The sequence below is a fragment of the Scardinius erythrophthalmus genome, assembly GCF_964197995.2.
Source record: "Scardinius erythrophthalmus genome assembly, chromosome: 20".
Taxonomy (NCBI): Eukaryota; Metazoa; Chordata; class Actinopteri; order Cypriniformes; family Leuciscidae; genus Scardinius; species Scardinius erythrophthalmus.
In genome coordinates, this window is record NC_138240.1 from 1,170,190 (window position 1) to 1,194,817 (window position 24,628).

At 36.0% G+C, this 24,628-nt stretch overlaps 2 protein-coding genes across 2 annotated transcripts in view; one reads left to right on the top strand and one right to left on the bottom strand.

Moving 5' to 3' along the window:
- Positions 1-372: 372 nt before the first annotated feature.
- Positions 373-3,004, bottom strand: prxl2c (peroxiredoxin like 2C). The gene is made up of 6 exons (XM_081348291.1): positions 2,791-3,004; positions 2,644-2,712; positions 2,165-2,218; positions 1,802-1,907; positions 993-1,127; positions 373-915 (listed from the first exon to the last, which is right to left on the bottom strand). The coding sequence occupies exons 1-6, from the start codon at positions 2,980-2,982 to the stop codon at positions 788-790; spliced, it is 684 nt and encodes a 227-aa protein (XP_081204417.1). The 5' UTR covers positions 2,983-3,004; the 3' UTR covers positions 373-787.
- Positions 3,005-4,424: 1,420 nt separating this feature from the next.
- Positions 4,425-24,628, top strand: part of fbxl17 (F-box and leucine-rich repeat protein 17) — a 193,733-nt gene continuing 173,529 nt past the window's right edge. Inside the window, exons 1-5 of the mRNA XM_081348524.1 lie at positions 4,425-4,563; positions 11,109-11,798; positions 16,998-17,120; positions 18,541-18,798; positions 21,038-21,169. Of these exons, the coding sequence (XP_081204650.1) occupies positions 11,139-11,798; positions 16,998-17,120; positions 18,541-18,798; positions 21,038-21,169 (1,173 nt within the window). The 5' untranslated portion in view covers positions 4,425-4,563; positions 11,109-11,138. The remainder of the gene's footprint in view (positions 4,564-11,108; positions 11,799-16,997; positions 17,121-18,540; positions 18,799-21,037; positions 21,170-24,628) is intronic.

Genomic DNA, 24,628 nt, shown 5'->3' on the forward strand with positions numbered 1-24,628 from the left:
ACATATACATACATAAATACAAACATGCATGCACACTTACATGCACGCATATATACAAACATGGAGATGGGGCGCCCCAAAATTTAGTATTGTGTTTGGTAAGGGCTGACTTGAGGAAGAGATTGAGAGAAGGGGAGTGATGATGAGGATGCACACTCAGACTTGAGTGAAAGGCACCAGGATTGCTGCGGCGGACTGGTGTAAAGTACACCCGTGTAAGAATAGGTGTATATCTGCTTCACTCCAGTAGGGGTGGAAAGACACTAAGAAGCCAGGGGTTGCTATAGTGTAAATCACAAACTGAGGATCTCAAACTCTTCCATGCATTATATTTTAGCTATTAGTTAAATAAGACATATGTTCTTCTTTTCTGTGAATGTGTTTTATGAATTTTATTGATGTTTATTGCATTTTATTTTATTATCTTATTTCTATATGTGTGTATGTTTTTTTCCCTGCGAATTTCTGTTCTGTAAAGCACTTTGTAAACATACTGATTTTAAAAGTTGCTATATAAATAAAGCTTTACTTGCATGCATATATGCAATTTATTTATTTATTGAAATTCAAGACATAATATAAAACAAATTGTAATTTAGGACAGAGATAAAATCAATGGTCCTCAGCAGTGGAATGGCTTGTTCCTATCCAACATAAATATAATATAAAAAACAATATTATATATACAACGATATTGAGCTATTATAGTTCAGACAGTGAGCAGTGTTGCAGTATAAGCTACAAGCATAGAGTGCATGTCTATCATGGCATAACATGATTTTGTTTTTTAGATATCAATGATTTTAGAGCGATCACTGAAGTCCAGTGTGTGAAGCCCTGCTAACTGAAGCAACCAGTTGATCGGCATGTGGTCGAACCGATTCATGTCAAAATGGGCAAAATGAACCTCTGGACCTGTGAAATAAAACAATAAATATTAAGATATGGTGAATATATAGACATAACAGCATTTTATTTAGAAAACTCGTCACCTGGGCCAACAATAAGGGCTCCACCTTGCTGCAGCGGATCTCCTTGAAAGTCAAAAGCAGGGCTGGTCATGGCACGCCACATACTTCTCAGACTGCCGACGAGTAGACTGGATTTCACATGTGGACTGTTGGAAGCTGCAAATGCAGATGAAGATAGCTAGGTTTCCATTCAAATGTGCAAATTTAACCTATGCACATAAATGTAATAATAATGCATAAAACATTTGCGAATAAAGCAGCGTTTCCATCCCCAAAATCATGTTCTCTTGCGTTCGGATGCTGGTGTTCGGGAACACACTCGTGTGAGACGCTTCTGGAGGGAATTAAACCAAATCATTCTGATCACACACTTCGACTCTGGCGTTTCAGAAACACCAAACCAACATTAGAGATGCTGCGATGCCATTGGTCCGCTGGTTAGTCCACTTATCCAATCACAGCTGACGCTGACGCACATGAGGTTTTTGATGGATTTATTCAGTACATGTGTTTCCATCTTAGTTTATCCGCATGTCTTCTTATCGATGAAACAATAATCCACCTCAAGAAGTTTTTATGCAAATTATACTTTTTTTTTAATTTATGGGCATCTTGTTTCCATCCAGCGATATGCCAAAAATGTGTGTAAAAATAGGTAGATGGAAACATAGCTACTGATTAAATTAAATACACATTTAATCAAACCAATCATTCTTTGGCATGCTAATCTAATAGAAAGCAGGAGAAATGTACAAAATGTGCATTAGAGGAGAGAAAAAAAGCATGTTATTTATAAAAACACGTTAGAGAAATCCCAATTAAAATCTTACGTGTATCCATGTATGTCTCTCCTCTTCTCATTCCAAGTTTTTTATAGATCTGTCTCTCTGGATCCACATATATTTCATGAGGATAGCCCGTCAGAGAGCAGAACCCCTACAACATAAAGTGATTCACAGATATTTCACAGTTTTAAAGTGTAATGATTTTGTGTCAAAACAAAAAAAACTAAAACAATTATTAAAAATGCACTCAAGGCTATAAAGAGGGTGTTGTGAATACACTGGTTTTGATGACTATTAAAGGTGCACAAAAACTACTTGACACATGTTGCATGTTATATTTATCTTCAACAACAGAATCTTCTAAAAGTCTCTCATATTTTCAGCTTAACATTAATAAACACATCCTACCTCGATATGAGAATACGACGACTGTCCAATCACTACCAATCTGACATTCGATTCCTACATTTGAAGGAGAGAAAAGATACATTGTCTCGGTTACACTTTACAATAAGGTTCATTAGTGAACATTAGTTAATGTATTAACTAACAATGAACAACACATTTGTTACAGTATTTATTAATCTTTGTTAATGTTAAAACAAATATTCATTGTTTGTTAATGTTAGTTCACAGTGCATTAACTAATATTAACAAATACAACCTTTGATTTTAATAACGTATTAGTAAATGTTGAAATGATTATTAACTAAGATTAATAAATGCTGTAGAAGTATTGTTCATTCTTAGTTCATGTTAACCACGGTAGTTGCATAATGAACCTTATTGTAAAGTGTTAAAATAGTTCCCCCCCCCCCCCCCCTCATATGCAGCAATATTCTATATTCTGTCCAAATAATACATGATTTACTGACACGTAAACTCACCTGCAACATATCCTGAGGTATTTTGCCCAAATCCTCCACATATTCTTTGCATGTGTAGCACAAGAAGTTCTGCAAAATATTTGAGAAGCACAGTCAGAATGACATTTGCACACAGCACAAACACACCCGCTGTAATGCCTTTCTTACCCGCACGAAAATGATGATTGCTTTGCTGTGTTGGTGCAGACTGTTGAAGGTTTCACACACACCGTGTCGATCATAAATCCAGCATTCTTCGACATCAGAGACACAGAGATCGTGTGGATCCCGTGTGGTGTTCTCCTGATGTCTAGCACGAGCGATCTGATCCTGTTGAGTTATCGGGAAAACGGGAGCCATTTTTAGGAAAGTTTGCTTCGCCACGCCCATTCCCGCTGGATCATGTTCAAATAAAGGCAACCCGCCTATGTACATTCATTTATGACATTATTTCTGATTCAGAGTTGGGGAAAGTTACTTTTAAATGTAATGCTTCCTAAAAAAGTAGCCGAACTAACTTAATTCCCTTGCTCATTTATTTGCAAATTTTAAAATAATGCATTACTTTACTAGTCACTTGGAAAAGCATTACGCAACTCGCTTTACGTAACCCTCAACACTCTCCATTATTCCCATTCCAAATATTTTAGCGGAATAGCTTGTTTCCACCAGAATAAGACATTTTAAAAGATAATTGCAACTTTTTATCTCACAATTGCAAGTTTACATCTTTCAATTCTGACTTTTTTTCTCGCAATTGCGAGTTTATATCTCGCAATTCGGACTTATAACATGCAATTGTGAGTTTATATCTTGCAATTCTGACATCTTTTTTTTCTTATCTTTTTTTCTTTGCAATTGCTAATTATAAAGTCCAATTCTAAGGAAAAAATAATCACTTTATATCACAGAATCAATAAAAAAAAAGAATCAATGTCACAATTTTACTTTTATAACACGCAATTGCAAATTTATATCATGCAGTTCTGACTTTATATTTAGTTTATGACTTTTCACTTGTAAAACTGCGAATTGGTATCAATATAATGGGAATCATCATCATTATTATTCATGGACACTGGAAACAATGATCAACAATGATCAAATTTCATCTTTATGTGTGAGTGACGAATAAAAGAATGAAACCCCAGTTAAGACTCATAAAGCATCCTTTAGTAGCCTAATTGCCTAAATCATAACAACAAGAGAAGAAAAGATGAAATTATGACATTAACAGTCGAAATTATTACGTATAATAACATGACTTGTAATATCATAATTTCTCATAATTACATTATTTTTATCTCATAATTATGCCCTTTTAGATCTTCATTTCGAATTACTATGTCATAATTACAACGTTGTATGTCATATTTTAGACATAGCATGTCATAATAATTTTGACTTTTTATCTCATAATTATAATTTAGTATGTCATAATTTATATTTTTATGTCATAATTATTTTTACCAGAGTATGTTTTTTTCCTTATGTGGCGGAAATTTACTTTCATAGGGAAAGATTCATAAAAACTTGTTTGCTAAAGTTTGCTGATGTCCAGACCGCTTTTATGTCGATATTATTATCAAGAAAGTAACATGATATCGAATCCATCCTGTTACAGTACAAATATTTACATCAAGTGTTCATTCGCAAGTTTGCAAGTGTTATATTTGTATTATTAAACGAGTTCCCGTTAAAGCACGGATGATGATTGGCCCTCCGCTTCTAACTGACAGGCAGCCTGGCGAATGAACAGCCACTCTCATCTCGAGCTGTGGGCGGGATTTCCTCTGTTATTTGAAATCCGGAAGTGTTTTGAAACAGTCTAGCAGGTTGACACAGCAAGCGCGCGTTTGCGGTGCGTTCGCTACGCTTCTGTTTCTGTTTCGCGCGGATTATGAGAGCGCGGGAAGGAGGTGCTGAGGGTCGCGCGAGCTGGTGAGGTTTGGCGCGTTTTATTCTGGCAGTTATTCAGTCTTGGTTGTTTTCTCATGAGGGAGTTCAATGGCGTCGTCCGCCACTATCACTCAATGAAACACAACAACACTCGGTCAGCAGCTCAACACAGCCGTGTGTAAACAGTGACATTCATTTGTGAATGTTTATATGGTCCCTGCTGAGACATAACACACATTATACCAGATATCTGAAAATATGCTGGTCTATGTACTCATTATCCATACAAAAAGTACCTGGCTATGGTATAGATGACACTGATATATATATATATATACCTAAACCATACCATAGTAGGCTATATATATATATATATATATATATATATATATATATATATATATATATATATATATATACCATAGTACAGATGGATTACCATCTTCAGGGTATTTACACTTGTTAAAAACCCAATGGTATTATCATCTTGGTATTGTGTCTATAAAACAATAGTAGGTGGACAGACACATAAAGCATTGACCTTCCTCTTCCTCATCTGTGTGTCTGCAAGGTATTCAGTGACTTCTGTGTGTGTTTCCTTGTTTATGTGTTAGTGCAAATCTGAAAAATGTGTTTGAAAGTATTTTCATGTTCTGTCAGAATCAATCTAGGTGTTAAACCCCAATGCAACAGACACAAACATTACTTTGATAAGACTTTGTTTACATGTAAGCGAGTCAAAATCTCGGTTTCAGTGCTTATCTAGTTCTGAGCTAAATGTGAACGCAGAAATCTGAGGAAGCATCACTGATCTAGATTGGAAGCAATAGTGAAATTGTCAATTTTTTCTGTCATTTGAGCTGCAAAAATGACTGTTGTCATACATGTTTTCCAAACACTCCTCCTGTCTGTTATTGGTCGCTCAAACGCATAAGCCACGCCCCAAACTCGCTCCATTGGTTGATTAAGAAGTTGACAAGTGCTTCTGATCAATCAAACCGATGAACACTGTTATTTCATAATTCAGTGTTCACATCTATAATTATGAGAGCCTAATTCTGTCATTCATATCCTCTCACATTATAGTTATATGCTTTTGCAAAATACAGAAGAACCAAGAAAGTCAGAAAAAACTGGCTAAAATAAATCTTTTACTTTTCAAGTCACTGGCATTTTACTTGATTTTAATGAGTCGAGTCACTTTTAGTGCTTTTTATATTTGATTTCAAAGCAGCTTCACAGCAAACAGATTCAATAATACAAATTTCATCAAAAATTTTATCAAATATGAGAAATTCAATTATCTAGTATCATTATTCAGTTTAATGTTGATTCAGTGCAGTTCAATAACAGCGTGAGGTTAATCAATTATGAAACAAGTACTTAAAAAAATATTTTATAGAATTGTACTAATTTTGTCCATGTACTTATTATTATTATTTTTTTTTGTCTAAGTTTGTTTTCATTATGTTGTACTTATGATATTACGTTGTTAAATGTTTAATGTGTATCTGCCATGTAATAGCCAGTGATGCTGATATGGCAATAAACTCAAATACTACTAAATCAATTATGAATTGAGTTCATTCAGCTGTAAAGAAGCTCTACAGAAGATAATAAATGGTTTTTGCACTTCGTCTCTTTATGCAAGTAATTTTTTTCTCTCTTGCTCTTGAATTCAAATACTACATCAATTATGAAGCGAGTTCAATTCTCACATTATTGTTATTAGCCTATATGCTTTAGCAAAAATACAGAAGAATCATGAAAGTCAGGAAAAACGACCAAAATAAATTGTATTACAAAGCAGCTTCACAGCAATAAACAGATTCAATAATGCAAATTTCATCAAATATGAGAAATTCAATTCTGCTGTGGAGTTCAATGTTGATTCAATGCTGTTCAATAACAGTGAAGTTCATCTGTAACGCAGCTCTACAGAAGATAATCAATGCTTTTTGCACTTAGTAAATGTTGAAATTAATATTAACTTAGATGAATAAATGCTAGAGAAGTATTGTTCATTGTTAGTTCATGTTTACTGAGGTAGTTAGTTAACTAATGAACCTTATTGTAAAGTGTTACCCAAGTTTTAAAGTAATTTTTGTAAAGTCAATCGACGTGAATCATCATCATCTCTATGGAATATCTTTTCTTCAAAAAGGGTTACAGCCTGAAGAAAAATAACTCTGTTCAAGCCACTGGCATTTGACTCAATTTTAATGACTCAAGTCGAGTCAATTTTATTTATATAGCAATAAACAGATTCAATAATGCAAATCCAATTCATTATTCAGTACAATGTTGATGCAATGCAGGTCAATAACAGCGTGAAGTTCATCAATTATGAAAAAATCTTTTATAGAATTGTACTCATTTGTTTTGTCTTCTGTAGAGCTTCTTTACAGCTGAATGAACTCAATTCATAATTGATTTAGGAGTATTTTTGAGTTTATTGCCATATCAGCATCACCGGCTATTACATGGCAGATACACATTAAACATTTAACAACATAATATCTTAAGTACAACATAATGAAAACAAACTTAGACAATAAATATTTTTTGCGGTTCGTATACATTCTCATCTTTTCTTCATGCATGTCATTTCTCTCTTTCTCTTGAATTTAGAGTCGATTGGCGTGTAATTTTTCTCTTTCTCTTGAATTTAGAGTCGATTGGCGTGTAATTTCTCTCTTTCTCTTGAATTTAGAGTCGATTGGCGTGTAATTTTTCTCTTTCTCTTGAATTTAGAGTCGATTGGCGTGTAATTTCTCTCTTTCTCTTGAATTTAGAGTCGATTGGCGTGTAATTTCTCTCTTTCTCTTGAATTTAGAGTCAATCGACGTGTAATTTTTCTCTTTCTCTTGAATTTAGAGTCAATCGACGTGTAATTTTTCTCTTTCTCTTGAATTTAGAGTCGATTGGCGTGTAATTTCTCTCTTTCTCTTGAATTTAGAGTCGATTGGCGTGTAATTTTTCTCTTTCTCTTGAATTTAGAGTCGATCGACATGTAATTTCTCTCTTTCTCTTGAATTTAGAGTCAATCGACGTGTAATTCTTCTCTTTCTCTTGAATTTTAGAGTCGATTGGCGTGTAATTTAATTTTTCTCTTTCTCTTGAATTTAGAGTCAATCGACGTGTAATTTTTCTCTTTCTCTTGAATTTAGAGTCGATTGGCGTGTAATTTTTCTCTTTCTCTTGAATTTAGAGTCGATTGGCGTGTAATTTCTCTCTTTCTCTTGAATTTAGAGTCGATTGGCGTGTAATTTCTCTCTTTCTCTTGAATTTAGAGTCGATTGGCGTGTAATTTCTCTCTTTCTCTTGAATTTAGAGTCAATCGACGTGTAATTTTTCTCTTTCTCTTGAATTTAGAGTCGATCGACGTGTAATTTCTCTCTTTCTCTTGAATTTAGAGTCAATCGACGTGTAATTCTTCTCTTTCTCTTGAATTTAGAGTCGATTGGCGTGTAATTTTTCTCTTTCTCTTGAATTTAGAGTCGATTGGCGTGTAATTTCTCTCTTTCTCTTGAATTTAGAGTCAATCGACGTGTAATTTTTCTCTTTCTCTTGAATTTAGAGTCGATCGACGTGTAATTTCTCTCTTTCTCTTGAATTTAGAGTCAATCGACGTGTAATTCTTCTCTTTCTCTTGAATTTAGAGTCGATTGGCGTGTAATTTTTCTCTTTCTCTTGAATTTAGAGTCGATTGGCGTGTAATTTCTCTCTTTCTCTTGAATTTAGAGTCAATCGACGTGTAATTTTTCTCTTTCTCTTGAATTTAGAGTCGATTGGCGTGTAATTTTTCTCTTTCTCTTGAATTTAGAGTCAATCGACGTGTAATTTCTCTCTTTCTCTTGAATTTAGAGTCAATCGACGTGTAATTTTTCTCTTTCTCTTGAATTTAGAGTCGATTGGCGTGTAATTTTTCTCTTTCTCTTGAATTTAGAGTCGATCGACGTGTAATTTTTCTCTTTCTCTTGAATTTAGAGTCGATTGGCGTGTAATTTCTCTCTTTCTCTTGAATTTAGAGTCAATCGACGTGTAATTTTTCTCTTTCTCTTGAATTTAGAGTCGATTGGCGTGTAATTTCTCTCTTTCTCTTGAATTTAGAGTCAATCGACGTGTAATTTTTCTCTTTCTCTTGAATTTAGAGTCGATTGGCGTGTAATTTTTCTCTTTCTCTTGAATTTAGAGTCGATTGGTGTGTAATTTCTCTCTTTCTCTTGAATTTAGTCAATCGACGTGTAATTTTTCTCTTTCTCTTGAATTTAGAGTCAATTGGCGTGTAATTTCTCTCTTTCTCTTGAATTTAGAGTCAAGAGTCGATTGGCGTGTAATTTTTCTCTTTCTCTTGAATTTAGAGTCAATCGACGTGTAATTTTTCTCTTTCTCTTGAATTTAGAGTCGATTGGCGTGTAATTTTTCTCTTTCTCTTGAATTTAGAGTCGATTGGCGTGTAATTTCTCTCTTTCTCTTGAATTTAGAGTCAATCGACGTGTAATTTTTCTCTTTCTCTTGAATTTAGTGTCAATTGGCGTGTAATTTCTCTCTTTCTCTTGAATTTAGAGTCAAGAGTCAATCGACGTGTAATTTTTCTCTTTCTCTTGAATTTAGAGTCGATTGGCGTGTAATTTCTCTCTTTCTCTTGAATTTAGAGTCGATTGGCGTGTAATTTTTCTCTTTCTCTTGAATTTAGAGTCAATCGACGTGTAATTTTTCTCTTTCTCTTGAATTTAGAGTCGATCGACGTGTAATTTAATTTTTCTCTTTCTCTTGAATTTAGAGTCAATCGACGTGTAATTTTTCTCTTTCTCTTGAATTTAGAGTCGATCGACGTGTAATTTAATTTTTCTCTTTCTCTTGAATTTAGAGTCGATCGACGTGTAATTCTTCTCTTTCTCTTGAATTTAGAGTCGATCGACGTGTCATTTTTCTCTTTCTCTTGAATTTAGAGTCGATTGGCGTGTAATTTTTCTCTTTCTCTTGAATTTAGAGTCGATTGGCGTGTAATTTCTCTCTTTCTCTTGAATTTAGAGTCAATCGACGTGTAATTTTTCTCTTTCTCTTGAATTTAGAGTCGATTGGCGTGTAATTTTTCTCTTTCTCTTGAATTTAGAGTCGATCGACGTGTCATTTTTCTCTTTCTCTTGAATTTAGAGTCGATCGACGTGTAATTTTTCTCTTTCTCTTGAATTTAGAGTCGATCGACGTGTAATTTAATTTTTCTCTTTCTCTTGAATTTAGAGTCGATCGACGTGTCATTTTTCTCTTTCTCTTGAATTTAGAGTCGATCGACGTGAAATTTAATTTTTCTCTTTCTCTTGAATTTAGAGTCGATCGACGTGTAATTTTTCTCTTTCTCTTGAATTTAGAGTCGATCGACGTGTAATTTTTCTCTTTCTCTTGAATTTAGAGTCGATTGGCGTGTAATTTCTCTCTTTCTCTTGAATTTAGAGTCGATTGGCGTGTAATTTCTCTCTTTCTCTTGAATTTAGAGTCGATTGGCGTGTAATTTTTCTCTTTCTCTTGAATTTAGAGTCGATCGACGTGTAATTTAATTTTTCTCTTTCTCTTGAATTTAGAGTCGATTGGCGTGTAATTTTTCTCTTTCTCTTGAATTTAGAGTCGATTGGCGTGTAATTTTTCTCTTTCTCTTGAATTTAGAGTCGATTGGCGTGTAATTTCTCTCTTTCTCTTGAATTTAGAGTCAATCGACGTGTAATTTTTCTCTTTCTCTTGAATTTAGAGTCGATTGGCGTGTAATTTTTCTCTTTCTCTTGAATTTAGAGTCGATTGGCGTGTAATTTCTCTCTTTCTCTTGAATTTAGAGTCAAGAGTCAATCGACGTGTAATTTTTCTCTTTCTCTTGAATTTAGAGTCGATTGGCGTGTAATTTTTCTCTTTCTCTTGAATTTAGAGTCAATCGACGTGTAATTTTTCTCTTTCTCTTGAATTTAGAGTCGATCGACGTGTAATTTAATTTTTCTCTTTCTCTTGAATTTAGAGTCGATTGGCGTGTAATTTTTCTCTTTCTCTTGAATTTAGAGTCGATCGACGTGTCATTTTTCTCTTTCTCTTGAATTTAGAGTCGATCGACGTGTCATTTTTCTCTTTCTCTTGAATTTAGAGTCGATTGGCGTGTAATTTTTCTCTTTCTCTTGAATTTAGAGTCGATCGACGTGTAATTTAATTTTTCTCTTTCTCTTGAATTTAGAGTCGATTGGCGTGTAATTTCTCTCTTTCTCTTGAATTTAGAGTCAATCGACGTGTAATTTTTCTCTTTCTCTTGAATTTAGAGTCGATTGGCGTGTAATTTTTCTCTTTCTCTTGAATTTAGAGTCGATTGGCGTGTAATTTCTCTCTTTCTCTTGAATTTAGAGTCGATTGGCGTGTAATTTTTCTCTTTCTCTTGAATTTAGAGTCGATTGGCGTGTAATTTTTCTCTTTCTCTTGAATTTAGAGTCGATCGACGTGTAATTTTTCGCTTTCTCTTGAATTTAGAGTCGACTGGCGTGTAATTTTTCTCTATTCTTGAATTTAGAGTCGATTGGCGTGTAATTTTTCTCTCTCTCTCTTGAATTTAGAGTCGATCGACGTGAATCATCATCATCTATATGGGCCATCTTTTCTCCAAAAATGGTTACAGCCTGAAGAAGAAAACACGGAAGCTGCGCAAGAAGAAGCGGCGGAGGAACTGCTTCCTTCAGGGGCCCTGCATGCTGTGCTTCATCGTCCACGGCCCCAGCGCGAGCATCGAGGACGACTGGCCCTTCGAGGCGGCCAAACTCGCCGAGCGCTACGTGTCCCTGAACTCGCCCGAGGAGTGCGCCGCGTTCCTCCTGTCTCCGGGAGAGCTGGGCATCTGGGAAGGCCAGGGTCGGGGTCTGCTGTCCGCCAAGCTAATCGGGCCCCCGGCGCTCTTCTGCGTGGACTATTCGGAAATGGTGTGCAAGCGCAAGTGTGCTGATCTGCAGCGGTGTTCGCCCCGCAAGCAGCCGCGCTGTGCCTTCCAGGAGCCCATGGAGAACGAGGAACGAGGAGACGCCGGGGCTCCTGAGAGCCAGTGTTTGCTCCGCCCGTCTTCTTCTAATTCTTCTTCTTCTCCTTCGGACGGGTCCGGTGTGGCGTGGCGTACAGATGCTAGCGGTGCCGCCGACGCATCGTCCTCATGCTCCTGCCAGCTGTCCCAGAACGAGGGATTGGAGGAGGGAAAGAGCGCTGAGAACACAGACACGTCTCACGTCAACCAGCTGCCCTCCTCCATACTGCTCAAGGTCTGTGTAAAAGTGCATCTATCCATGATAAAAGTGCATCTATCCATGATAAAAGTGCATCTATCATCATAAAAGTGCATCTATCCATGATAACAGTGCATCTATCATCATAAAAGTGCATCTATCCATTATAAAAGTGCATCTGTCCATCATAAAAGTGCATCTATCCATCATAAAAGTGCATCTATCATCATAAAAGTGCATCTGTCCATGATAAAAGTTCATCTATCCATGATAAAAGTGCATCTGTCCATCATAAAAGTGCATCTATCCATCATAAAAGTGCATCTATCCATGATAAAAGTGCATCTATCCATCATAAAAGTGCATCTATCCATGATAACAGTGCATCTATCATCATAAAAGTGCATCTATCCATGATAAAAGTGCATCTGTCCATCATAAAAGTGCATCTATCATCATAAAAGTGCATCTATCTATCCATCATAAAAGTGCATCTGTCCATCATAAAAGTGCATCTATCCATGATAACAGTGCATCTGTCCATCATAAAAGTGCATCTATCATCATAAAAGTGCATCTATCCATTATAAAAGTGCATCTGTCCATCATAAAAGTGCATCTATCATCATAAAAGTGCATCTATCCATGATAACAGTGCATCTGTCCATCATAAAAGTGCATCTATCCATCATAAAAGTGCATCTATCCATCATAAAAGTGCATCTATCCATGATAACAGTGCATCTGTCCATCATAAAAGTGCATCTATCCATCATAAAAGTGCATCTATCCATGATAAAAGTGCATCTATCCATCATAAAAGTGCATCTATCCATGATAACAGTGCATCTATCATCATAAAAGTGCATCTATCCATGATAAAAGTGCATCTGTCCATCATAAAAGTGCATCTATCATCATAAAAGTGCATCTATCTATCCATCATAAAAGTGCATCTGTCCATCATAAAAGTGCATCTATCATCATAAAAGTGCATCTATCCATTATAAAAGTGCATCTGTCCATCATAAAAGTGCATCTATCCATTATAAAAGTGCATCTGTCCATCATAAAAGTGCATCTATCATCATAAAAGTGCATCTATCATCATAAAAGTGCATCTGTCCATCATAAAAGTGCATCTGTCCATCATAAAAGTGCATCTATCATCATAAAAGTGCATCTATCATCATAAAAGTGCATCTATCCATTATAAAAGTGCATCTATCATCATAAAAGTGCATCTATCCATTATAAAAGTGCATCTGTCCATCATAAAAGTGCATCTATCATCATAAAAGTGCATCTATCATCATAAAAGTGCATCTGTCCATCATAAAAGTGCATCTGTCCATCATAAAAGTGCATCTATCCATGATAACAGTGCATCTGTCCATCATAAAAGTGCATCTATCCATCATAAAAGTGCATCTATCCATGATAACAGTGCATCTGTCCATCATAAAAGTGCATCTATCCATGATAAAAGTGCATCTGTCCATCATAAAAGTGCATCTATCCATCATAAAAGTGCATCTATCCATGATAACAGTGCATCTATCCATCATAAAAGTGCATCTATCATCATAAAAGTGCATCTATCATCATAAAAGTGCATCTGTCCATCATAAAAGTGCATCTGTCCATCATAAAAGTGCATCTATCCATGATAACAGTGCATCTGTCCATCATAAAAGTGCATCTATCCATGATAAAAGTGCATCTGTCCATCATAAAAGTGCATCTATCCATGATAAAAGTGCATCTGTCCATCATAAAAGTGCATCTATCCATGATAAAAGTGCATCTGTCCATCATAAAAGTGCATCTATCCATGATAAAAGTGCATCTGTCCATCATAAAAGTGCATCTATCCATGATAAAAGTGCATCTGTCCATCATAAAAGTGCATCGATCCATGATAACAGTGCATCTATCCATCATAAAAGTGCATCTATCCATGATAACAGTGCATCTATCCATCATAAAAGTGCATCTATCCATGATAACAGTGCATCTGTCCATCATAAAAGTGCATCTATCCATCATAAAAGTGCATCTATCCATGATAACAGTGCATCTATCCATCATAAAAGTGCATCTATCCATGATAAAAGTGCATCTATCCATCATAAAAGTGCATCTATCCATCATAAAAGTGCATCTATCCATGATAACAGTGCATCTGTCCATCATAAAAGTGCATCTGTCCATGATAAAAGTGCATCTATCCATCATAAAAGTGCATCTATCCATCATAAAAGTGCATCTATCCATGATAACAGTGCATCTATCCATCATAAAAGTGCATCTATCCATGATAACAGTGCATCTGTCCATCATAAAAGTGCATCTATCCATGATAACAGTGCATCTGTCCATCATAAAAGTGCATCTATCCATCATAAAAGTGCATCTATCCATGATAACAGTGCATCTATCCATCATAAAAGTGCATCTATCCATGATAAAAGTGCATCTGTCCATCATAAAAGTGCATCTGTCCATCATAAAAGTGCATCTATCCATGATAACAGTGCATCTGTCCATCATAAAAGTGCATCTGTCCATGATAAAAGTGCATCTATCCATCATAAAAGTGCATCTATCCATGATAAAAGTGCATCTATCCATGATAAAAGTGCATCTATCCATCATAAAAGTGCATCTATCCATGATAACAGTGCATCTATCCATCATAAAAGTGCATCTATCCATGATAACAGTGCATCTGTCCATCATAAAAGTGCATCTATCCATGATAAAAGTGCATCTATCCATCATAAAAGTGCATCTATCCATGATAAAAGTGCATCTGTCCATCATAAAAGTGCATCTATCCATGATAAAAGTGCATCTATCCATCATAAAAGTGCATCTATCCATCATAAAAGTGCATCTATCCATGATAACAGTGCATCTATCCATCATAAAAGTGCATCTATCCATGATAAAAGTTCATCTGTCCATCATAAAAGTGCATCTATCCATGATAAAAGTGCATCTATCCATCATAAAAGTGCATCTATCCATCATAAAAGTGCATCTATCCATCATAAAAGTGCATCTATCCATGATAACAGTGCATCTATCCATCATAAAAGTGCATCTATCCATGATAAAAGTTCATCTGTCCATCATAAAAGTGCATCTATCCATCATAAAAGTGCATCTATCCATCATAAAAGTGCATCTATCCATCATAAAAGTGCATCTATCCATGATAAAAGTGCATCTATCCATCATAAAAGTGCATCTATCCATCATAAAAGTGCATCTATCCATGATAACAGTGCATCTATCCATCATAACAGTGCATCTATCCATGATAAAAGTGCATCTGTCCATCATAAAAGTGCATCTATCCATGATAAAAGTGCATCTATCCATCATAAAAGTGCATCTATCCATCATAAAAGTGCATCTATCCATGATAACAGTGCATCTATCCATCATAAAAGTGCATCTATCCATGATAAAAGTGCATCTGTCCATCATAAAAGTGCATCTATCCATGATAAAAGTGCATCTATCCATCATAAAAGTGCATCTATCCATCATAAAAGTGCATCTATCCATGATAACAGTGCATCTATCCATCATAAAAGTGCATCTATCCATCATAAAAGTGCATCTATCCATCATAAAAGTGCATCTATCCATCATAAAAGTGCATCTATCCATGATAACAGTGCATCTATCCATCATAAAAGTGCATCTATCCATGATAAAAGTGCATCTGTCCATCATAAAAGTGCATCTATCCATGATAAAAGTGCATCTATCCATGATAAAAGTGCATCTATCCATCATAAAAGTGCATCTATCCATCATAAAAGTGCATCTATCCATCATAAAAGTGCATCTATCCATCATAAAAGTGCATCTATCCATCATAAAAGTGCATCTATCCATGCACAAAGTCACACTTGTGATGTTCACAGTCAAGAATGACCGGCCCACAAAAAATTGCTTATTAATCTCTCATTATGCGACATCATCACCAAATATTGAATTCAATCTTTTTCTCAACTTGTTTTCTTCCAATTAGGACCGGTTTTATATTACTTTTTGGAATTGATCGATCGTAGGCTTTATTTATCTGAGCTTACATACCTCAGTTTTTGATAGAAAAAAGCTTTATTTGTGGTTCATTTTGTCAATTTTGCACAAAACATAAAATAAAAAAAAAAATCACAATAATGTTTAACCAGGATTTTTATTTTATTTTTAAATGCTTTTATTTTGTACTAAATGGCATAAAGTCACACTTGTGGTGTTCCCGGTCAAAAATGACCGACCTAAAAAAAAAAAAAAAAAAAAACACCGTATAAATCTCTTGTTATGCTATTTTATCACCAAATATTGGATTCAATCTTATTGTCAACTTCTTTTCTTTAAATGAGGACAGGTGTTGAATGTATTTGTTGAATGTATTTTTGAAACGGATTGATCGCAGGCCTCACTGATTTAAGAATCAATTTAACTTTTGACCAGGAACACCACAGAAGTGTTATAGGGTTTTCAAAGGTTAAAAAGGTTTAAAAAACATAGTTTTTAATGCACTGTTTAGTTTTTAGCTCTATTTTGAGAGTCTTCTTTCAGACTAGTGGAAAGAAAACATCTTTATTTTTAGTTATAGTTTCAAATCATAACTCCCTCATAAAAGTTATAGTTATAGTTTATTCATTGCACTGTATTTCAATCTTTAAAGCCCGGAGAGTTTGAGTCAGAAATCACTTCATCAGCTTTACACACACCAAACTTTACAGTTTTATTCATATCTATATTCTGAAGGTTTGTCCATATAACATTCACCTGATTTACAGAACATTTTATTCCTGAAAACACAGTGAAAATGACTTTTTTTCCACCTGTTGACTGTATTTTCTGATTTATGGAGTGATAAAAAGAGAAATCCTCAGTAAAATCCTTTAAAATGTCTACAAAGTATCTGGCTTTATCCAGTGTTCAGATTTGGAAATACATGCAAATGTGTGCATATTTAATTAGATAATCCCTCATTTGCATATTTAAACAAACTTGTAATGCAAAAAATGTTTGCAAACACAACAATTATTGTAGAGAAGTAATGAGCAGCATAATATTGACAAATGCTGTGCATGAAATCCTCAGATTGATATTGTTTAATGAATATGACACTGTAATTTTGATTCCGTCTCTTGTTTTGAGCGGAGGAACCGGCTGAACCGTGTGTGTGTGATGTGTCCTCAGGTGTTTTCTCACCTGTCGGTGAAGGAGCGGTGTCTCGGCGCGTCTCTGGTGTGTAAATACTGGCGCGATCTCTGCTTAGACTTCCAGTTCTGGAAGCAGATCGACCTCAGCGGCCTCCAGCAGGTTTGTGTTGTCGTCTTCTGTTTATGTGCAGAACTGCGCTAGTTATAGAGCTATAGGTGTGCAGAAATATTATACTTCAATTGAGAAGTGATTATCAAAACAGAGAAGCTTTAAGTGCCCCATGCGTTCAGTTTTTATTTTATTTTACAGGGTTTTATTTTAAAATAGTAATATTTCTTATTTATATATAAAATTAATACATCTTTATTTTTCAGTTTTTATAATAAATATTATAAATATTATATTATCATATTAATATAAAATGGCTAAATAATAGATCTATAGGTGTGCATAACTATTATTCTTGAATTGAGAAGTGATTATCAAAACAGAGAAGCTTTAAGTGCCCCATGCATTCATTTAATTATTTTACAATAGTAATATTTCTTATTTATATATAGAATTATCAAGATTTCAGTGTCCCATGCTTTCATTTTGTTTTACATGTTAAAATGTTATGAAGAAATTAAGACTATTTAAGAAAAATAATAATTTTATTTTACAACTCTCTAATTTTTATTTTACAAGGTTATTTCGTATTTATATATTAGATTTTATTTAATAATTTTTATAATACAAATTATTATATTAATATTATTTTACAGTTTTTTTTACAATAGTAATATTTCTTATATATTAAGTTTTATTTACTTATTTGTGTAATACAAATTATTAATATTATATTATCATATTAATATAAAATTGCTAAATAAAACAAAATTGCAATATTTCACTGCATATTTTTTTACTTTAAATATTAGAATTATTATTATACATTACACTTATATATTTTATATTATTGTTATTATTATGTCATAGCTATATTGACATATAATCACACAATTTTGTCCATGATTTGCAGCCGTACAAACCAGGATTTGTTTAAAAAGCAAATTTTAAACCACATTTTATTAGAAAAATTACAATTAGATCCCCTAATAACTATGTAGCAAATAGCCTTTCTTACACATATTTTTTAACGAACTATAGCCGAAAGCTTTACTTCTCATATGCATTTGTACAAATATTTTTTTCCCTGCCAGTTATGCACTGTAAGTCCGTAACGGATATGTAAGCGGTGCATGCAGGTGCAAAACTTAAATAGTAGGTGCAAAAATGTCAATATTAAGGTGTTGCGTGTGTGTTAGGGTGTTGATATGTGGTTTTAATTGAAATAATGCATGAAAACTGTTAAAATGCCACTTATTTCTCTCCCTGAGTGCAGGTTAAAGAAGTCCTGATTTCATATTTTATCACCATTTTCTAAACTATAGCGAGTAAACTGTGATAATGTGAGAAATATTGAAGGTGTCTGAGTACATTTTGTTTTGACTGTATTATATATTATTGCAGGAGCAAAACTGTGCTATTTTAATTGAAATAATGCCTGAAAACTGTTAAAATGCCACTGTGAGCGCAGGTGAAAGACGATCTCCTGGTGAAGATCGCGTCCAGGAGACAGAACGTCACCGAGATCAACATCTCCGACTGCAGGAACGTTCAGGACCACGGCGTGTGCTCTCTGGCGTCGAACTGTCCCGGTCTGATCAAGTACACAGCGTACCGGTGTAAGCAGCTCAGCGACGTGTCCCTGTGCACCGCCGCCGCTCACTGCCCGCTCCTGCAGAAGGTCCACGTCGGGAACCAGGACAAACTCACCGACCACGCGCTCAGACTGGTGAGACGCACCGCACACACGCTTTCAGCTCATTTAATGGATGCGTGTGAAAGCCGTTCATTAGCTGGGTTTCCATACACACATATTTGAATGCGAAATTTGGGATGTTGCATAAAAAACATGCATTCAATTGAGGAGGATCATTTTTTATTTGATAGCAATAACATATCGTTTTACTGAATAATCAAGTAAATCCAATTTCTTACTTTATCTTTGTAAAGAAACCTCATTGCTTAACCAGAGCCCGTCCACGGAGAGCCTGGCCACTCCCTATTAAGTCCTATTGTACCGAATGTTGGTTGTAGTTCACCAGAGTTCCACTGGGGGCGATCGCCCATGAGTGCAGAATGAATGGGAGTCTATGGAGCTAGACGGCTAAATGTGTCTCTTTCACGCGATTGCCGTTGAGAAATCTCAGATTTGATTGTTGGTTTTGCAAGTTCAACATGGGTTCAACATCTCCTTTTTGTTCAACATCTCCTTTCGAATACAACATTCAAAGTACTAGACAAAAAATTATATGCTGAGAAAAGTGCATTTTGAGGGGTTATAGCGCCATAGACCTCCATTCATTCTGCACTCGTCCTGTGAGCGCCCTCATGTGGAGCCAGAGTGGAACTGCACTCGCCCTGTGAGCGCCCTCATGTGGAGCCAGAGTGGAACTGCACTCGTCCTGTGAGCGCCCTCATGTGGAGCCAGAGTGGAACTGCACTTGTCCTGTGAGCGCCCTCATGTGGAGCCAGAGTGGAACTGCACTTGTCCTGTGAGCGCCCTCATGTGGAGCCAGAGTGGAACTGCACTCGTCCTGTGAGCGCCCTCATGTGGAGCCAGAGTGGAACTGCACTTGTCCTGTGAGCGCCCTCATGTGGAGCCAGAGTGGAACTGCACTCGTCCTGTGAGCGCCCTCATGTGGAGCCAGAGTGGAACTGCACTCGTCCTGTGAGCGCCCTCATGTGGAGCCAGAGTGGAACTGCACTCGTCCTGTGAGCGCCCTCATGTGGAGCCAGAGTGGAACTGCACTCGTCCTGTGAGCGCCCTCATGTGGAGCCAGAGTGGAACTGCACTCGTCCTGTGAGCGCCCTCATGTGGAGCCAGAGTGGAACTGCAACCAGTTCAGAAGCTGGAAGTTTACTGAGAGTGGAAGTTCTCCCCTTATTAGACATTCTCTGGCTTAACTGTCTCTCTGCTGTCTCAGACGATGACATCACTTCCTGTCGGCCACTGCTGGTTGCAGTTCGTAACCTCACCTCTAGATGTCGCTAAAAAATTACACACTGCACCTTTAATTGAGGAGGATCAATTTCTATTTGATAGGAGAACATGCATAAACTTCGATGGAAACACATTTAATGAATAAATCCCTCACACAGCTGTTCAGCAGAGGCTGTGATTGGATAACTGCACTAATGAATGCCAAATTTGGGATGTTGCATAAAAAAAAACACCGGATGAACATGCATAAAAAACATGCATTCAAATGAGGAGAAAAAGAATGATTGGTTTGATTAAATGTGCATTTATTTTAATCAGTGGCTGTGTTTCCATCTACCTATTTTTACACACATTTTGGCTTATCGCATAAAAAAACTCTGGATGGAAACGCCAAGATGCGCATAAATGAATTTGAATAAAACTTGGAAAAAAAAATAAAAAAAGTGAAATATTTTGTTTGTTTACCTATGGAAGTAAAATAATTCCTAATTTTGTTGAATTGCACTAATTGAAAAAATATGCATTGCATTAACCGTGCTTGCATTTTAATGCATTGTATTTTTATCGCTTTTGGGTTGAAATTCAACATGGTCGTATATTTTAAGTACGAATGTTTAAATTCAAAACATTTCTCACACATTTTCATTATTAAAAGTTCAATAATTCATATTCACACCACCATTTTGAATTTCAGCCCATTACAATGCATTAAATGCAAGCATGGTTATTAATGCAATGCATATTTATTTCAGTTAGTGCAATTCAACAAGCAATTTTGTTTGAAATACATCAGGCATTATTTTACTTCCATAGGTAAACAAACAAAATATTTCACCTCTAATTTTCTTCCGTATTTACCCGCATGTCATGTGACCATAAACATGTGAATGTCTTGTTGAAATATGAACTTAAAATCACTGACAAAACCCTGGCGAATCCCTGCTGTATATAATCATACCACTAATATTGAACATTTGAAGGCTGAACTGAACGTGTGTGTGTGTGTGTGTGTGTGTGTTTTGCGCAGTTGGGCGAACACTGTAAAGAACTGAAGGACGTCCACTTCGGCCAGTGCTACAGCATCAGTGACGACGGCCTGGTCGCGCTGGCGCAGGGATGCAACAAACTCCAGAGAATCTACATGCAAGAAAACAAACTGGTACGTGCCGTCGAGTCACATGACATGTTCAGAGCGCCGGTATGGGATCAAATTCCCGCCAAATATATAGCGGTCACGTATAAAAAAATAATAAGCGTGAATCAAAAATTTAAAAACACATGTAAAAATATATTGCACAAACTGAAAAAAATAATGCAAAATGATCAGAATAGCAAACAACGTGGTCACGGATCAAAATATAATAAGCGTGAATAAAGAAATAACAAGCATGAATAAAAACTTTAAACACATTAAAAGTTATTTTGCACAAAACTTAAACTTATGGTCATGCTTTGTTAAAAAGTATGGTTTTATTACTGTGTACTTTGTGCTTTCTTGCATTTTCTGCTCATATTTTACTCTTTTGTACGCTTGTGATGTTTTTCTCTTCGCTCTTCTTTCTATGTTCTGCGCTCGCTCTTCCAAATGTTGCAGTTCGAGTTTCATGTAAATTAGGGCGGGCTTAAGCGTCACCATTGGTCCACTAGTTCTAGATTGACAGATACTCCTCTAGCCAATCAATCGAAGAGGGGAGTTGACGTCACACTAATGCGACTCGTGGTACAAGCTGTTTATGTTTGTACAATTTCTTCAATCCCATTATGATATACTAAAATGTTATTTTCTAATACTTTTATATACTGTTCAATTTCTTATTTGTGCTTTGATATGTGCATTTATTAAATTAATTATTTTCGCTTGGCATACCAGCGTGATTACGTCACCGCACACTTCAGTGGGTGGTGCGCGCCCGTGAAGCACTTCATTCTGAGTAAATATAACAACAAAGAAGCACTGCTGCACTCTTTTTTATTTCATTTTTCTTTAATCATTATACTCTTTTTCAGGAGTGCTACACTTACAAGGGAAGACGGCAGTTCAATTTAACTTTACAAAGACTTTCAAGCAGTAAAGCTATCTGAACTCTGGACATAAATAATTAAATTCATTTTTTTTTTAGATACATGAGAATGTTAATGTGCACACAGGTAATTGGTGTTAAACAATATTACTTGGCTCATGATGCCAATATGTTAAGGCTGCTGTTAGCGAAACATCCTGCAATTATGAAACACTACAATTCGTCGCAAAAACTAAGTTAAAAACGGCCATTGTCTGAAGACTTTAGGACTTTGACCTGTCGCCGCTACGCATTGCCTACCTTTTTTTTATTAACCTCGCCAAATTTGACAAGATTATTGAAAATGATTGTGTTACAGAGAAGATATAGAGAAACCAGTTGAATTTAATACAGTGGTTTATTACAAACTTACTGTGTTTACTTACATAGCTACATAATTGCATATTACTTTAGAATTAATGTTTTAAATATAGCTTAAAATTTGAATACAGCAACATCTCCATCAGCGATAGGTAACGTTGTTTCTAGAGTGCCGCTGTCCTGCAGAGTATAGCGTCAACTCCGATTAAAAACCTCACCTGTCTTAAATATCCTAAAGACGATGATTAGCTGGTTCAGGTGTGTTTGATTAGGGTTGAAGGAGCTAAACTCTGCACCCAGGACCGACATTACACATCCTTGTTATTGATTAAATATGAAAGTAAAACGGCCAGTAGGTGGTGGTGGCTGCTCGGAGAAGATCGACGCTCGCGGTGCCAGGTCCAGTGCATTAGAGGTGAATGATGGATCATCAGACAGGCATAACTGTAACAGGTCGTTGTTAGGATGACGAATTTAACTATACCATATTGCCAGGTATACGTATACCGGCAACAGTTTGAGTTGCAGGCACACATGCAGTTTAAAGGTGTCCTGTTGATGGTCGTCTTCCCCTGTATAACAAGTAAGCATCAGTAGCCACGAGTCGCATTAGTGTGACGTCAACTCCCCTCTTCGATTGATTGGCTAGAGGAGTATCTGTCAATCTAGAACTAGTGGACCAATGGTGACGCTTAAGCCCGCCCTAATTTACATGAAACTCGAACTGCAACATTTGGAAGAGCAAGCGCAGAACATAGAAAGAAGAGCGAAGAGAAAAACATCACAAGCGTACAAAAGAGTAAAATATGAGCAGAAAATGCAAGAAAGCACAAAGTACACAGTAATAAAACCATACTTTTTAACAAAGCATGACCATAAGTTTAAGTTTTGTGCAAAATAACTTTTAATGTGTTTAAAGTTTTTATTCATGCTTGTTATTTCTTTATTCACGCTTATTATATTTTGATCCGTGACCACGTTGTTTGCTATTCTGATCATTTTGCATTCTTTTTTTCAGTTTGTGCAATATATTTTTACATGTGTTTTAAAATTTTTGATTTACGCTTATTATTTTTTTATACGCGACCGCTATATATTTGGCGGGAATTTGATCCCATACGCCGGACTCTTAATGCGTTAGTGATCGGTCAGGATCAAAAGTTGACTAGTGGCATTGTGTAGAATAGATTGTGCTTTAAAGTCTCCATGAAATGGAAGTTGTGCAGGTCTTTTCTTCTCTATTGTGTCGTATATCCGAGTGAAACGCTTCAGGAACGAGAACAAATGTGGGCGGGGCTTGATTTTGTCCGTGTGGAACTGATTGGATGGTTGTGGTTTGCTATTGGCTGATCTCATGTGAGTGACAGGTTGCCCCGCCCACATCATCAGAGAAGAGAAGAGATGCTGCGAGAGGAACTTGTTCTGATTCAAGATCACCAGGAACATCAATTTAACACTATATTATATATTATACACATGCAATATTAATTTAAAGTCCCCCTGTAGTCATTTTTATCACCAGAATGACATATTTAAACGTTTTTCCTTGAAAAAAAAAATTGGATGTACCTCGACACCCTTGCCTCATTTAGTATACGTGGTTCTATGAATATGCAAATGAGCCCCGCCTCCACTCACTCAGCTCAGAGATCCACTACTACATACACACATAAACAACATTAAAAGCTGGATTTTCACCACAAGGGGGACTTTAAATAATGCATCTGATCAGTGAACTCTAGACGTCATGATAACCTTGCGATTTAGTTTATTTGATAAATGTTTAATTGGACGTTTGCATCTCATCTCTTCATAGCGTTGCATTGGTCACATGCTGAAATAGCACAAGACGAGAGGTTCGAGTCCAGTGTTTGTTTGTTTTTACCCATAAGCCAGTGCTTCTGACAAAAGCAGACGTACATGAGTGTTTTCACTCTCTCCTGTCGTCACTTCTGTACATCTGTGGCTCTTCTTGTGTTCACGTTTCTGCAGTGGTTATGTGTTGATCGCGCTGTCTGAATCATTGTCTGTGAATAAGGACTGTTATTATCCCGTCAATCTCAGATCGTTTAGTCTGCCTTGATTATATTCATCATATTCAACAAATCTGCAATCTTAATTAGTGAACCGCTCGATACGGTCTTGTTTTCCTGGGAAATTATCTAAACACACTTAAAGCAAGATCAATTTGCTCGGAGCAAAATTGAGAGAAAAATACTTGTTCTCAGAGACTATAT